This window comes from Electrona antarctica, assembly GCF_951216825.1.
Source record: "Electrona antarctica genome assembly, chromosome: 16".
NCBI lineage: Eukaryota > Metazoa > Chordata > Actinopteri > Myctophiformes > Myctophidae > Electrona > Electrona antarctica.
In genome coordinates, this window is record NC_136797.1 from 24,100,707 (window position 1) to 24,118,136 (window position 17,430).

General features: G+C 40.0%; 1 protein-coding gene across 1 annotated transcript in view; it reads left to right on the forward strand.

The window, feature by feature from the left end:
* LOC306939356 (uncharacterized protein) overlaps positions 1-15,019 on the forward strand; it is a gene marked incomplete at its 5' end in the record, with an annotated part of 24,208 nt that extends 9,189 nt beyond the window's left edge. Inside the window, 7 exons of the mRNA XM_079523943.1 lie at positions 4,753-4,914; positions 7,989-8,019; positions 9,339-9,482; positions 9,784-9,893; positions 11,506-11,580; positions 11,697-11,769; positions 14,043-15,019. Coding sequence (XP_079380069.1) covers positions 4,753-4,914; positions 7,989-8,019; positions 9,339-9,482; positions 9,784-9,893; positions 11,506-11,580; positions 11,697-11,769; positions 14,043-14,068 — 621 coding nt within the window. The 3' untranslated portion in view covers positions 14,069-15,019. The remainder of the gene's footprint in view (positions 1-4,752; positions 4,915-7,988; positions 8,020-9,338; positions 9,483-9,783; positions 9,894-11,505; positions 11,581-11,696; positions 11,770-14,042) is intronic.
* Between the last annotated feature and the right edge of the window lie 2,411 nt (positions 15,020-17,430).

Consider the following 17,430-nt stretch of genomic DNA (forward strand, 5'->3'; position numbering starts at 1 on the left):
CTTCCGATCCAAGCTGCTTCTAATACCTTTATTAACCAACCTGTCCTGGTGTCCTACCCTACCCCGACACCATTGGTCAATGGAACTAAGAGGACCACACCTCTAACCACTGCAGACGTGCTATAGTTAGTTTTATAATATTGTATTGCAATGCTATGCATACTAACTATACCATACAAATTATGAAAACGTTTTATCCATTCAAATAAGTAGCTTCAAATGAACACTCTGGATTTTACAGTGCAGGGGGGTTTGTGGGGAGTATGAAAGAGAGAGAGAGAGGGAGGGAGAGAGAGAGAGTTATATTTTTAGCTCTAGAGCCTCACATCCGTGTATGCTTAATCAAGTGTATATGTGTGTTTGTGTGTGTGTGTGTGTGTGTGTGTGTGTGTGTGTGTGTGTGTGTGTGTGTGTGTGTGTGTGTGTGTGTGTGTGTGTGTGTGTGTGTGTGTGTGTGTGTGTGTGTGTTTGGATTAGTGTCTCCTCTCCACTGTGTGTCTTGCTCAGGGGAAGGTAATATGCTTGACCAAACGAGCCTCTTTGTCACATTCTCCCTTCATAGATGGTCTAAAATGTGCGAGAGAGAGAGAGAGAGAGAGAGAGAAGGAAAGAGTGGATTTGACAGCCTCACAGAGGAAACTAGGGGGGGGGGGGGAGAGAGAGAGAGAGAGAGAGAGAATTGAAGCAGAGAGGATGGAGAGCGAATGAATAAGCAATCTTGCCATTTCTACTTGGGGCACTTGCGTCTTGCTGCGTATTGCTTTGACCACATGCATGTTTCCTCTCTTATGTGCTGTTATCGTTTTTCGCTGATCTTCCCTTCACTCTTTGTTTACCTACTGTAATTGTATTCCCCATTCTCTTTGCTTTTTCTTTCCTTCATTTTTTTCTTTCCTCGTATACCCTTGACTTTGAGTGTCCTTCCCTCACTCTCAGTAGTCAGTACGCTTCTCCCTATGATTTATCTATAATTCCTGTACTGCCTTTACTCATTCCCCCACCTAATCTCTCCTCTGTGTCATTTTCCCCTCCCTATCTTTCTTCAAATGTCCTCTTATTTTAGTCAGTGACCCACTGAACTGTCTTTTCCTTTCCCCATCTACTCACTCTTTACCCCCATGCATGCCTGGAAACATATGCATATGCAAATACACATGCATACACGTGCACTCACACACAGGCATACTAACACAGACAGGGTTAGAGAGAACACATAATACAAGAAGGACTTTACTATGGGCAACTCTGTTAAACATTTCTCCAAGAAGGTAAGGGTCTTCTTCCTGAGGTTATGATCTGATTGTGGTCATCCTGACTCACTTGGATGTTTGTGCATGTTTGTCTAATCACTATCTGTCCCAACTATTTGACTGGTCTTTTCCAACCCTGGCTTGCGAAATATCTTGAATTGGAATTGACCTCGCTACAGTCTAATGAGCTATATCCTTGTCTTGAATTTTTTAGGAATTATAGCAATTTTACCATAGAGGAGAGAAGTAATTTTGCCACATTGTGTTGTTGCATCCAATTCACAATTTGCTAACGGAGGATTATTATGTGTTTTATGGTAGCTCACAAACTTAAAGCAATATCAGTGCATGCTTGAACGCGCTCTCAGTGTACAGGAGCATATAGAGGCTGTAAGCAGCTGCAACCACATCCTGTAATATGTAAGTGTACATTTAACCCATTTTGACCTGAGATCAGATTCGAAAAATGTCTTTTTGAAAATGACAGTTTTCTGAAAAAGCTATGTTTCTATGTCAGTCGTTCTTCGATTTTTCAAAAATAGCAGACCTACAAGCTCGTAGTGCGCCACTCGGTGGCGCGCTATGAGCTTGTAGATCTGCTATTTTTCAATAGCTAAAGCACAACATAATGCTAACACCAAAAGGGGTTCCTGCCCAAAATGGGTTTGAGAGGTTCTTGCTTGAATCCACCCCGGCTTAATATATATTTGTCTTTCGTTATATAAGTAGTAGTGCGTGCGGAGCCTCATAGTATTTAGCTTGGCACGATGTGCTGTATCCTCAGAAAGCCACGGTCCATGCCTCACTTGGTCAGATTAGCCCGTGGGCATCCCTTCCTGCGGTTGGCACTGTAGTATATAAGGCAAGAGCTTTGGCTATGGGACTGGCAAGGTATAACAGATGGATTATGAAGGGAATGTGAATTAGAGGGCAAATCATTGTGTGTGTGCGTGCGTATGCGTGCGTGTGCCACACGTGCGTATGCGTGCGTGTGCCACACGTGCGTTCGTATGTGCTTGGACTTTAATGAATGAAATGCTTGTTAGACAGTATACTGCCCATTTTACCGGTGCTTTTAAACATTCAATATAAAAGAGGGAAATGTTGATGTGGCACGTTCCCCAAGATTGGGCTAAAAACGTCTATTGGGCAATTTGGGCTCATTTAAACTAGAAAAAGTAATGTGGGCCAGCAATGTTCGGAATGCACCAATAAGGATGGAATATGAAAAATCGAACCGATCTGTCTTGATCACATGACTATAGAGATCATGTGTACCAATTTGAGTGACATTTGGCTAAAAGTAATATATATTCTTTTTACATAAGTCGGTCTCCTGGAGGCGCTATAAAAGTCAGATGTGAAAGATGCGGGGCAAATATTTTTCCTTGGCCTGTAGGGCGTGCACATACTGTACAACGTTTTACACAATTCGGTGCAGTTATACTGTAGGTAAAAATATGAATCGGCCCAACTCATAATTGTAATTAATTATTTTATTTAATTTTATTTTTTTGTTATTTATATTGTTTTTGTCATCTGTGTTTAAATAATGTTTTGTGTCCTATTGTTTACACTTGGTCAAATATGCATGATTGTTTGATTGGACTGGACTTTTTGTTGTTGTTGTTTTTGTGTGTCTGTACTCAATTATTATTGTTTTTCTTTTATATTGTTTTAATGACGACGATAACTGTGGGGGGAGGGGGAGAAAATGGGGGAAAAAATGGTATGTTCAAACTGAACTTAAATTGTTGAAACCTGCTACCAATAAACATATATTAAAAATATATATATATATGAATCGGCCTGTTATAACGCCACCATGAGGCCGATTTGGACATTTTCATGTGCCGTTTCATCCTCAGCCTAGCCGAATGTGAACGGAAATAAAAGCCTGCGTACCGAGGCTATATCCTCAGCCTAAAGTGTGTACAAAATGTCACAGAAATTGCACGCTGTGCTCATGATTTGAGGCATTTTGTTCAAAACGGAGCACTCCTGCAATCTTTAGAAACCAATCTTAAGACAATCAGAATGGAATATGAAAAGTCTGAAAGACCGGTTTCGTTTAATGACCAAAGAGAATAGACCGTGTACTGATTTGCGTGATGTAACTTGGGACAAAGGAGTAATGTGAGAGCAGAGGGAGAGAGTGTGTGTGTGTGTGTGTGTGCGTGTGCGTGTGCGTGCGCAGTTTTGCTGCGATCGGCCCAACAGTGCCAGAGATAAAGGGCTCCATTTTCGTAACCGCTAAAGCCCTTATCCCTAAACTTCTTTGCCTTTTTTTTTACACTTTTGAAAAACATTTTTAGTAATAGTTCAACTAGCCAATCTACATTGACACGTTGTGAGCTTTAGACTGGCCATTTTAACTATTCAAAAATGTTTTGCAAAATAGTAAAAAAGGCAAAGAAGTTTAGGGATAAGGGGTTTAGCGGTGACGATAATGGAGCCCTTTGCTGTCCACAAACAGAATGACGGACGGTCGGTCTGTTGGAGACCCATTAAGTCAGCCTCTGACTATACCTTTCCTGACAACGAAAACATTTGTGGTATTTGAGAGAGCAATAATTATGATGACCTCATTTGACTTTATAGATGAGTCCAACGGCAATGACATCTCCCTCCTTTTTTAATTAACCTGTAGCTCTCTGTATAACGGAGGCTGTTCATCGTCAGGGTGACCTTTGCCCCCTGTTATAATGTAATGGCTGGCTGTAATTGAAGCACGTCATTCTGGTCCTATATCATCTGCACAATACCTTTGCATATAATTCCTAATTAACTGTCCTGAATGGCTATAATCTTTTATTTGAATGGCTTGAATCTTTTGCCCACTAACAACCAAGATGCTGTAGACTAACTACACTGTAGGCAAATCCTTACCTTTTGATATTCAATAGCAGTGGTCTCTGGATGATCTACATCATAACATACGTATCAAACAAAAGCAAAACTTACCATGCTTTCTGATCTAGGCTAGGTTAAATATGAATGTATACACTCCTGAGACACTGCTGCCCCAATATTGCCATAACCATAGCCACTGTCTATTCAAACAAGAAAAAACTGCTGTGCTTACATACTTCGATGTAAAAATGTAAAAATATATAAATGTATTTTCTTTATGTAAGCAAGATAATATAAAAGTGTGGCAGAGTTCTGTGTTTCCACTCTGCGTGATAGTAATGTACTCTATGGAGACAGTTGCAGCAATGGCATCAATTTCTAACCACTCGAGAGACTTGCTCACCACAAAATCTACAGTACCCCCGCCTGAATGTGAGGGTGAATAATTCCATTGGGACTAACACATCCCGACCCCGACACCTCTCCACTCCGCACTGTGACTGACAGGCATGTTCCTGACAGTGACTTTACCTCTGATCTCCACACACTCCATGCTTGGTCCTTTGTTGTTGACCCACACACTGACTGAGTCATGGTCTCTACCCCTGTCTCTGCTCCTGCACACCCCCCACCACGGATGTGGCTCAAGAACCAGAAGAGGAGCTACAAAGCAGTGCAGTCCTGTGAGGAGGGGGGCTCTGGGGGGGCCTATCTTGAGCCTCTAGTGGCCCTGGCCCAGAATGGAGCAGACATGACCACCGTACTGGGGCCTGCATGCATCTTTCTACGCAAGGGCCTCGCTGGTCAGGCTGTACGTAAGTCCAGACAATAACATGTGCATGCCAAGATCGGTGGTGGAAAAAAAAACTCCCATTTTTCACTTACTTAAAAGAATTCAATACTGCAATATAGAAATACTCTTGTTACAAGTAAAAGTCCGGAATTCAAAATGTAATTGAGTAAAAAGGTGCAAAAGTATTGGCATCAAAATGTACTCAGTATGCAGAATGTCCCATTAAAAGTTTTCAAATGTATAAAAATCATCTGAAAATAGCCAATCTACAAGCCCACGATGCGTCGCGATGCGACACATTGTGAGCTTGTAGTTCTGCTCTTTTCAAATGGCCAAAATGTACGGGTTGAAGTGGTTAATGTATGTTTTGTAACAATAGTCAAAATCTACAAAATAACTAGTAACTAAAGTAAAAAAAAAAAAAAAAAGTAGTGGTACAATATTTGGATCCGAGATGTAGTGGAGTAGAAGTAAAAGTATTGGAAATTGGAAATAAAGTAAAGTACAAATACCTCAAAATTACACTACTTAGATACTTTCCACCACTGGCCGAGATTATAGGGTAGGCATACAGTACATGTAAATAAAAGTAAGAGCTGTGAACTACAGTACTGTATGTGCACAATGAATTGTCTTTCTCCCATCTGATACCAGATCAGACAATAGGGTCAGTACAGTACTGTACAGTATATAGGGAATTTGTTGTTAATGTGTCTAGAATTCCTCTGATGCGTGTCAGTTTGTGTGCGTGTATGCATGCATGATGTGCATTCATGCATGTAGTTGTCCTACTAAAATGTGGACATTTGCTGCAGAATATGGCAGTAAAGAATAGGTGACGTATAGCCTATTGTATAGTGTTATTTGTGTAATTTGCGTAAATAACTGATCTTCAAGTGATAAACACACAATGCATTGCATTGAACATCTGTTATTTATGTCAAGCAACACCATTGCACAACAAAGTATAAAATAGGCTTTTATGGGTGATGGCAGAAATGTGTCTGTCCTTCTGGCAATTAGTCTCTCCTGTCTCTGACTGGACCTCGTAACCGAAGAAAACAAAGGACATTGTGACACCATCAATTCAATTCAATTCAATTTTATTAAAGTGTCAAATCACAACAAGTTGTCTCAAGACACTTTACAACCAACAAAGATCCACCCAGAGCAAGCAATATTGCGACAATGGTAACGAAAAACTCCCCTTTAGGAAGAAACGTCAGGTAGAACCCGACTCTAGGGTGGGCGGCCATCTGCCTCGACCGTGTCCCACTGTGCTGCCCATTCCGCTGCCCATTCCGATGAAGGGCTCTCAAAAGGTTGTTGTTGAGGGATGTGGGGGTGAGAGATGGAGAATGAAGTTTGTCTTGAGTCAATGACACTGAATAAGTACATAAACGACTTAGAATTCCTTCCTCCCCGGGACCCTAAACCTTGGCATCAAACTTCTGTGAAAATACTTCAAATGCAAGCACACACACATACACACACACACCACTCACACTTTATTTAACAACAATGTGGCAGTATTTTTTGTCTTATCTCATTTGTTGCTACTATTTCATTTAAATGCCAGTATCTAATGACCGTCTCCTCCAGGAGAGGAGACGGTCCAGCACTGTGTGTCTATGTTTGTCTGCAGTTAATACTGTCTGCACTAGGCCCTCTTGCATAATACTAGGCAGGTCAGTATATTTGTATACTATACTATTAATGCGAGCAAAGGACCTAAATTCTCCAACATCAACCACAACCGTCTGTTTAATATTTAATTGTAGGGCAAGCTAATTTATGCGTTCAGGCTACGGATCAAAACTAGCCAATCGCAGACATACTGTATATGTTGAGCAGTACAAATTCTGTTCACTGGTGCAAAGCCGATGTTAGATTAACACCAAAATGCACTTGTACTGTATAAACGTGGCAACATTACAGTACCACAAAACCCACACTGACACATTATGAGAATATTAATGTGAATTAGTGACAATAATGAATGTGTGCACATTCAACTCAGTTAAGTAAGTCTTAGTCCCGTTCACAGAGTGAGAGTGTTGATGATCTGCAAAGCTGGCACAAAATCTAATATAGCCTATTAGCACCGTCTTGTAAATAAGAGTCAAGTTGCCACGAAAGATCATGCTGTATCTGAAAATAACATTTGGGTGATTTGATCCAGACAACCCTATATAAAATATGTCATGGCGACCAATCTCTCTCTTTTCTCTTACTCTGCCTCTCATGGGGATTGTCATAACATTACATAACATTGTAGAATAGGCTTAAGAAACAAAACAACATCAATGATCCATTTCATAAAAACATACTCAACTGCTCCACCTGCTGGTTGATTTCTGAACTCATTTTCCAATATCCGCAAAAGAAAAAGAACAGCTGAATGAAAAGGGACAAGACCAGTGGCACTCAACTGTATACACTGGTCTCTTTCCTGAGACTATTCTGTCATTGTCTGTCACCTCGCCTTCAGATATAGCTGTGTTCATCTCATACCTACAGTAAATTACTTCTCAGTTTTATGTACAATCAATTGTGAATTTGTGTAGCGTGAATAAATAAATGAGTCACAACTTTTGATTGACTAGTGATACAAACACAATTGACTCAAGACTGTTGGAGCTGGGAGCATCATACACTCATATTGCAATGTGGGCATAGCAGTGGTGGCCATTTTGTGGTTCCACAGATCGAAAGCCCATTCATGACCATAAAACATTTGATTCTCTGAAGAAACAATAATAATAAAGTAGAGAAAACAGCAAAACTGGTATTTATTAAATATAGTATATATATGATATTACCATTTTCACAGAATACATACATATAATGTACATACACAGTCACAGACATCTCTATGGGGGGAAAAACATGACATTCGATTTGTGGAACAAAATAACGTCCACCACTGCTACATTGTGATGAAAACATGCCTCCTGGTGGAGATTTTCACTCTCCTGAGCACACCTTTCTAGTTATGTTCTATGTTGCTTTATTACAACATCATGGAGATTGGTGTCTGTGAGCTGCTTTCGGCTGTTTGAATCCTAACCGTGTCTTATGATCCTTCACAGGACCGACAGTTGAGGCCAGAAGAAATGGATGGTATGTTATATTAAGGGTAATATGGTGTAAAGCACATCCAAGCATTCCACAAAAACCTATGTGTATGATTGCAAAGATGACTTTAAACTTCACAGTGACAACTGATGTGTGTGTGAAAAGCTGAGTGCCCTGCGACCAAACAAAGCCACGACAATATCCCCTCCAGATTTCTCAGAGACAGACAGTCAGCCACCACTTGCTCATAGCAAATCTCTCTCCATCAGTCAGTGTCACGTCCCACAAGATTTCAAACTTGCCAGAAAGGGAAGCAAATTACACCCCGAGATCTACCGCCCTGTTTCCATTCCATGTTCCATCTTGAAGGTTATAGAGAGATTAGTATATGAACAGACAGTGTCTCGCAGAAAGAAAACTAATATACGAATACGAGGGTATTAAATAACATCATTAGAAAGTACTTCAAAAGCAGACTATCCAAAATACTTTGTAAAACACAATATAACTATAAATAATTCAATGAAAATTGCAAATTATTTTAAGAAATACTTAGCAAATGTAGGGGAAAAAACGGCAAATGACACATTTAAGTAAAACTAAGTGTATGATACCAGCTCAAGGGACCCAGTGCCTCCCTGCTTGACACTCAGCATCAAGGGTTGGATTGGGGGTAAGTCCCTGCGACATACTAGCGTCATGTCCAGGGGGTGTACTTGTACATCAAGCTGCCTCACGCTACAGAGATGGGCTCCTGCCCTATGGGCCTCATGGCTCGGCAAGGCTACTTACTTAAATTTGGCACAAGGAAAATGTATCAATTAATGCAAAACAAACTAATCAGACTACTACTAGACCTCACACGTAGGACTCACCTAGCCCCTACTCATTATGCTAGGGTGGGATGGCTCAGGATAGAGGACAGAGTACAGCAGCTTGAAATGGGCCTGGTTTTCAAGATACTCAAGGGACCTGTCAAACCATTTATCTAGAGTGAGAACCGCCCACAGGCACAAAACCAGAGGGAGCTCCACTGATCTCGTTCCCCGAATCCCCCCAGATTCCGCACAAACATGGGGATTAATCAATTCTGCTGTTGCCACCACACACACACACACGCGCACACGCACACACACACACACACACACACACACACACACACACACACACACACACACACACACACACACACACAGACACACACACACACACACACACACACACAATTGTGTAACTGTACCACACTCTACTTTTTGCAAACTGTTTGCAAAAAGTCAATCTTAAATAAGAGAATCCCAAAATACAGAGATATTTGTTATGGAGCAACCTCTCTCTCATACACGCCTTTTTTCTCCTCACCTCAGAATTACGTGAAGCATTTAGAGAGTTTGACAAAGACAAGGATGGATTTATTGGCTGCAAAGACCTCGGAAACTGCATGAGAACCATGGGCTACATGCCAACTGAGATGGAACTCATAGAATTGAGTCAGCAGATCAACATGAATTGTGAGTAATCTTGTTTGTGTGTGTTGAGTGCTACTTTGTCAGCATGACCATTTGCACTTCCACTTCTTATTGGCAAACTCAAACAAGCTTGCACATAATCAATATATACAACCGAAATCTCAAGGCCAAATAGCATTGATGCACACATCCATCTGGATTCAAACCTCCCGCATGGGATGACAAACATCTATTGTAGGCCTACCACTCATCCAAATGGGATTCAAGGGAGTGTACACACAACCAAATGAATAGACCTTACATTACTGAACTTACTGTGAACTTTTCCTTCTCTCCATCATAGTGGGAGGACATGTTGACTTTGAAGACTTTGTCGAGTTGATGGGGCCAAAACTTCTGGCTGAAACAGCAGACATGATTGGAGTCAAGGAGCTGCGGGATGCTTTCAAGGAGGTGATCTTTTCTAGCGTTATTATTTTTTCTCTTTTTTCTTATATGATTTTTGTGATGTATTATGTACCCCTGCATTAAATAAATAATTATCAGAAGGACTCAAATGCAGAAAACAGCAGGCAAGAGGCAGAATGAAAGTTAACTCAGTCTTTACTTAGATTCCAAAATCAGAACAAAAGTCAATACCATAGGTAGCCTACAGTATGTCATCAAACAGCAAAACAAGGCAGGGGCAAGGCAAAAGGTTCATCCAAAACAGAGGCAGTCAACTTCTCAGTCCAGGAGCAAACAGGTAAGTGGGTGGTGGTTCAGGGCTCAGGCTGGAACAGAAGACCGGCATTACTATGACAAACTGACAAATGGTGATGTTGAAACTAACTCGAATATACACCCTCAAACTAATTAGAGCAACGGACAGCAGGTGAGTTATTGACTAATGATTTAGGAATGCAAGGAGGAGTGAACACAATTAAGGGCCAGGTCTAGGGAAGATTCCTGACATAGGCTGACAATTGAGCATCGCAGTCCCGCCCCCTACCAGGGCCCAGGAAATGATTCTCCGTTCATTTTCCTCATAGACATCGTACAAAGCCAACTCGAGTTGTGAGAAATCATGACAACAAACACAATTTTTCGGGCCGAACAAATAATTAGAAAGAAGAAGAAAATGGCAGGTTACAACACTTTTTCTCTTGTTTTTCTTCTTTGTAATTATTTGTTTGGTCCAAAATATTGTGTTTATTGTCATGATTTGTCACAACTCGAGTTGGCTTCGTACGACGCTTATAAGGTCTTTAAATAAATACTTTTTGAAATGTCTATGGGAAAAATGCATTGGGATTTATTTCCTGGGCCTGGTGTCGTCATGAAAGGGGGCGGGACTACGACGCTCTATATACATTACATATAATCATTGGATAGCCATACCATAATTTGGTCAAGTTTCTCAGAGGTAGACTAGCTTTTGTTTCTTCAGATAAATCCATTTTGTTTCTCAAATACGACCTTTAGGACTGACTGCAGTCCACACTGTTATTGGCAAGTGATCAGATAAATGTGTGTATTCAGACATCAGCTTTGGTTGCTGTGGTAATATCATAACAACATAGGTGTGAGTAATTCTTAACTTGTGTGTTATGATGCCGGTGTCGCTCACCAAAAATAGCAGATATACAAGCTCACAACGTGTCATGATAAGACGCGTAGAGAAATACATTTTGAATCGCATTTCAAATCCACGTAGGAATGTGGTTAGAAACTTCAGCTCATTGAGCTAAGTAGGCATCTACATGTCAATTCTGCACTAATGTAAGGGAGAGGAGGTAAGTATAAAACATCACGTTTGACTGTCCTGGTCATGTTACAATCTAGCCTTTTGTTATGTGAAATGTTATCTGCAATAACACTGGATTCTTCACAAAAACACTAGTACTTGAGCTGCCTTATTTCTGCACGATATTATGACTGTAACTTTTAATGTTTACAATGTAGATTGGGGTCCCAATTAAGACTGGGGGTCCTTGAAATTAAAACATTGAGAATCACTGATGTATACCATCGTAGGTACTGTAATATTGTTGCCGTTATTTCTCTCCGTTTCCCTCTGTCTCAGTTTGACACAAATGGTGATGGCCAAATCAGCACGGCAGAGCTCAGGGAGGCAATGAAAAAACTTTTAGGACAACAGGTAAGGTCATATCGAAAAGACGTTGTCCTCCTTACTGTCTACCCATCAGTAATCTAATCTGTCTAGTGTTTTGTCTCTCTGGTGTAGTAAATACAGTCCAATGTTTTCTTTGGTAGGTTGGCCACAGAGATCTGGAGGACATATTACGGGACATTGACCTTAATGGTGACGGGCATGTAGACTTTGAAGGTGAGGTAATATTGGCTGACAGTTAGTTGACAGTATTGTTAAAGGTTGTCCAATTAGCACACCTAATTATGAAATATATTCGCTGGAGCTTAAGTATATTCGCTGGAGCGAAAGTGGGGTCCAAATGATAGTTTGAAACCAAATGGACCATTATGGGTCTGTAACTCAGAGAGTGGAACAAATTGAACGGGGACCCTAACGGGTCCATTTGGTTCCAATTGTACACTCTCAGGGTTAACCCATTCTGGACAGGAACCCGTTTTGGTGTTTTAACTAAGCATTATGTTATACTTTAGCTATTGAAAAATAGCAGATCTACAAGCTCAAAGACGAGCTACGAGCTTGTAGGTCTGCTATTTTTGAAAAATCGTGAAAATGTGGCACAAATCTTTGAATATAATATTCTTTCAGAAGACTTTTTTTTTTTTTTCGACGTCAGGCCAAAATGGGTTTTAACATTGATTTTACAATATAAATTGGGGTCCCAGAGATAGAAATGCCCTTAAATGGGGGACCGACCGTAGCCTAATTCAAGTCAAACAGGGGCCCTTGAAATGAAAATCACTGTTAGAGCCGTACAAATCTTCTCTTGGGGGTCCTTGGCATATGTTTTCAAATGGGGGTCCGCGGGCTGATGAGTGTCAATTTGGGGGTCCTATAGTACACTGGTTTACATCACAGTGTACTGTACTATATAGCCTGCCTGTCCTGCTTTTACCCTTCTGTACCTTTTTAACCCATTTTGACCTGAGATCAAATTCTAAAAACGCCTTCTAAATTCTGTCAGTCTTTTATGTTTCTATGTCAGTCGTACTTTGATTTAAAAAAAAATAGCAGACCTACAAGCCCATAGCGCGGCACTCGGTGCCGTGCTATGAGCTTGTAGATCTGCTATTTTTCAATAGCTAAAGCATAACATAATGCTAACACCAAAAGGGGTTCCCGCCCAAAATGGGTTTTAACCTGTACAGGAAAACAGCACAAAATCAGCAGGCTTCATTCTGCTTTAAATACCTCTCTCTTGACTGTGCATCCACGCACACACACACACACACACACACACACACACGTACGCACGCACGCACAGTACAAGTGTAAGGAAAAGCCCAACATGACATGATGCTGGCTGATATCCTGACAGCATACTGAGTGCAGGTGAAACGATGAAGGGGATATAGCTAGGTTCTGTCTGTCAGATTATCTCTACACCAAAGGATTATGTCACCGACAGAACAAGGAAAATACTGCTACGCTGCCTGCCGAGACAGAAATAGCAGCCAACGTTGCAAATCTTAACACAATTCCTGCCAGCATTAATTCATCCCTCGATCGCGTATTGCCATGGTTTAATCGCGCGTAACACTTACTTTGAAGAGCCAAATATCCGTAACCGGATGTTACAATGACAAACTGCTGTGTGTGGTGTCATGACCGGTTGTTATTGTCTCGCTCGGCAGTGGAAAAACCCGACCGCGAGTGTCAGCGCGCCTGCTACAGCCCGTTGAAAACCCTTGTTTTCACCAGAAACGGACCCCTCAATGTCGTTTCTGAGTTACAGGCCTTTGAGTGCAGGGCTTAGAATTGAAGTGGATGCGCGCGCATCTTCAAAATGGCCGCGGCCAGCTGTCCCACTGGACTGTTGTGCTAACGAACGGTAGCTAACAATTTGATCGTATTAAAACATGTATAGGCCTATCTCACAGTCCGCTTTCCACGCCCACTTCCGGTAGATAGTGGTGTCATTTAACATTAGGCATTTACACTTTTTTTCTCTGGAGAATCTAAGTACATTTCCTAATGTTAAAATGTCAAAGACCGATAATAATATGAAGAAAACACAATGGTATAACAACTCAAATAAGTAGAATAAACCTTACCTTTACAAAACGGTAGTTTGTGGCTTGTGAAAATACCTCTTTTAACATGGAAGCCTATGGACCAGAAAAAAACAACAACACCACTAGCTCTAAAAGGGGGCGTAAAAAGGGGGTGGGGAAATGCTGTGAGATAGGCCTATTAAAGAATACATCGCTGTTAAAACGAGAATTCCGGGTCTGGTGCGGTAGGGTACTAATTTAACCCTACGGTTTCTATGTTCCTGGCAGGCTACTATTAAAGCTGCCTGTTTCACATTACACACACATTCCTTCACATGATTTCCCTCTAAAGCAAATCTATGTGTCTAGAATAGCAGATACAAGCTCACAACGAATAGTTGTAGTTTTTTAGGCCACGTAAAACAACACATCTATTCTTTCCTTCTTGATTCACAGAATTCGTGAGGATGATGTCTCGATGAGTTCCTGACAGCATAGCTGATCATCGGTTTATTTCCCCGGAGAAGGAGGTAATGGACCCCAGGAAGATTGGCCATGCTTAGGCTAAAGTGCTAAAGGGGATCCATAATAGAGTAAAGTAAAGAAAATTATGGACATAGACAGAGACAGCTGATCTTGAACCTTTGAACAATGGACAAAACATATCAAACCCTTTGCCCTACAACTGCCACACTGACACACAAAAGGCTGACAATCACAGCCAAGAGCAACTAATGATTATATGCTGCTGTCTTTCAAACTTAATTTATACTCCATTGTTGATGCGTATACATTGTCGTACGACAACGTATAAATCAGTCTTTAGAGTTCAACATAAAAGCACTCGCCTCATGTTTTCATTGTTCCTTTCCATTAAGTGATGATGAATGATAACATGTATACTGTGGGTGTGGTTGTTGACTGTTTAGGTAGAGGGCATATACATTAAATGCCCTTTATGTTAATGACTATAGCAAAACTTTGTAGTAGTATGCCAGCATCTCCTTCATTCAGCATTCACTTTCTTATGCTGAGGACTCCTTAGAATATGGTTATATGTTATTAGCTCATGTGATCATGTCAAATGTGTATTGTGTATTTGTGTTTTGGGCACACAATTGTTTTTTTTTTTAATGTCTTAAGCTATTATGTGTGTTACAATTTGACAAGAGCAAGGCTATATGTTTATTGAAGTATGTGTAATGTAGCACTGACGCACTTCTTAATTTATATTCAGAGATAAGTTATATTTATGTAATTTTAAGCACACCTAAAAGCTGTATGTGGAGCTTCTTGAAGACGGTCCTCCATTTTGTTTATTGCTGTTTACTTATGATTTGCTGATTCTGCATATTATATTCCGCATGAACACTGAGAAAAGATATAGTATATTTGAGTGTATTCATCAGATAGTAATCTCCACCACATTGCACTAACTAGAAACATTCAGTGACTCTATTCCATAAGGTTTGCCATTCCTCCATTGTCATAATAAGGTATCATGTGGTTTGAACATACTGTAGCAACGTGATGGCTGCCTTCCAAGAATATACAGTATTTAGGGAAAGAAAATATCTTAAACAATGAACACATGTGGATAATGGTCAGCTTATTTATTGCAGAAGTAAACAAGAATTATTCTGCAGATTTGCCAGACTGACACAAATGTGACCAGATTTGACTGAGAGCCTGCCATCGCGCAAATACTTTTTTTTCTTCTCCAAAATGAGTTAATAGCACAGGCAGACTTCACATACTAGAGCATGTCTGAAAGAAGTGTACATCGACATGTAAATATATAATAAATGCTTAAACATGTAGCTAGGTGTAATGTTAGAGACCACAGAAGTGAACCTTTTATTTCAAGCCTGTTTTCGCAACTCGCTATTTTCTGCAAGACATTACTCTACAAGCCATATCTCCAAAACTGGTGCGTCAAACTGAACAACCAATATGTCAAAAAATCTAAAAAATTGTCCGTCCCTCAGTCAAATTTGGTCACAAATATTAAAATCATTATTTCACCATTATAATCTTTTTTTGGGGGAGAAAGCAATACTTTTATTCCACACCTTTTTAATAGCTCTGTGGATGTATTATTTTCATTTTATTTAATTGGTTTTCATAAAAAAAAGCTATCAATATCCTTTAAAAGTATGTGACTGTGTGAGAGAGGTCTCTTAGGTATCAGAAGAAATATTTTGAGAGAGAACTTAATTAAATATATTTGTATTGTATTTTTGTCTAAAGATAAAAATTCATATTTTCACTTTAGTTTGAATAAACATAACTACAAACTGAATTCAGAGACAGTCACACCTCCATAACCCTACAATGTGAAATCACCATTTATTGCCTTCAGGCTTTACATTCTCTTATGAGACATTACAAGGCAATACTTACGCAGCCTACTGTACCTTTTGAAAACTTTGATACAAAAGAAGGAAAACAGGAAAACAATCTTAGTATAGTAAGTGTATGTTTTAGAGACCTGACAAAATGGAGGTGAATTTGACAGATATGGGGGTAGCTATATACTTATATATTATATTCTGCTAAAGTGAAATGAGTGAACTTTGCTATTGTACTTGTCTTAACTGTGTGAAACTATGCATGCAACAAACAAAGCAATTTGTAGCAGAATAAATAATAAAGGCGGAAAGGAAACACTGTGAAAAATGTGTGTGTGTGTGTGTGTGTGTGTGTGTGTGTGCGTGTGCGTGTGCGTGCGTGCGTGCGTGCGTGCATGCGCGCGCGTGCGCACGTGCGTGCGTGCGACTGCCTGTCAAGTGTCAACCTCCTTAAGTTTCTCTCTCTCAGGGAAGCTGTCTGTGACATGTTTTCCAGAGGATTAACCTCACAGCTAATTCTAACGGTAACTTCTGTGCTACTTAATGTAAGCAGGCTGTCTGTGAAATGGCTAATCTAAAGTAAACTGCATGGTTCATGGTGATGGTGCTTCGATCGTATGATGAGGTGAGTAGCTACACGGTTAAAAGAGTAAACTAACTTGACCAATGGATTACCTAGCTCCGATTGACAATCATGTGCTAATGTATAGGCATTTTGTTTGTGATTGGCCACACTATTGAATGCAATGTGCTAGCACATTCAACAAATGTGGATATAAATTACATTATTAACATGATGAACGTACTGGCCCTGAATTTGTTGGAACCATAACTCATGGTTTGAACGCATTAAAATTTGCTGCATTCCCTCTCAGACCTCAACAGTGTAAGGTTGGTTGAACTATAAGAACCATTCTCGGTAAACTACATTTAATTTCAGTGACTGTTTCTATCTGTTAGTTAGAGTATAGGCTAACGTTAACACAGCATATGAGTGCAAGTTCACCATTTATTATAGCTGCAATTGACATTAGGCCTACATGCAGTTGATGTGGTCAAATCTGCATTTCTGTCTGACTATACCTAACTAGTAGTCAGCTGACTACCTAAACTAGCTACTACTAGCCAAAGTAATTATTAGAGATAGAGTTTTTTTTATAGTATACAGTATTATTAGTAATGAGAATATTGTTAGATAAGTAATTATTAATTATTAATAATTATATTGTTACAGTATTGTTATATAGCCTACATAATTAAATAAGTAAATTAAGTAATTATACTACAGTAGTACTAGTGTTAGTTAAAACTACATACATAAGTAATTATATAGTATTGTTAGATACGTTACAGTAGTAGTCCTATTGGTGTCAGCATACGTACTACTGTCATTGAATGACAGTGACACACATGTGGGCAAGTGCTCATGGCTCGTCTCTCCTAATGCCTTGAGGAAATGACTATACCGTTAGGCCAATATTCATTGTGGGAAA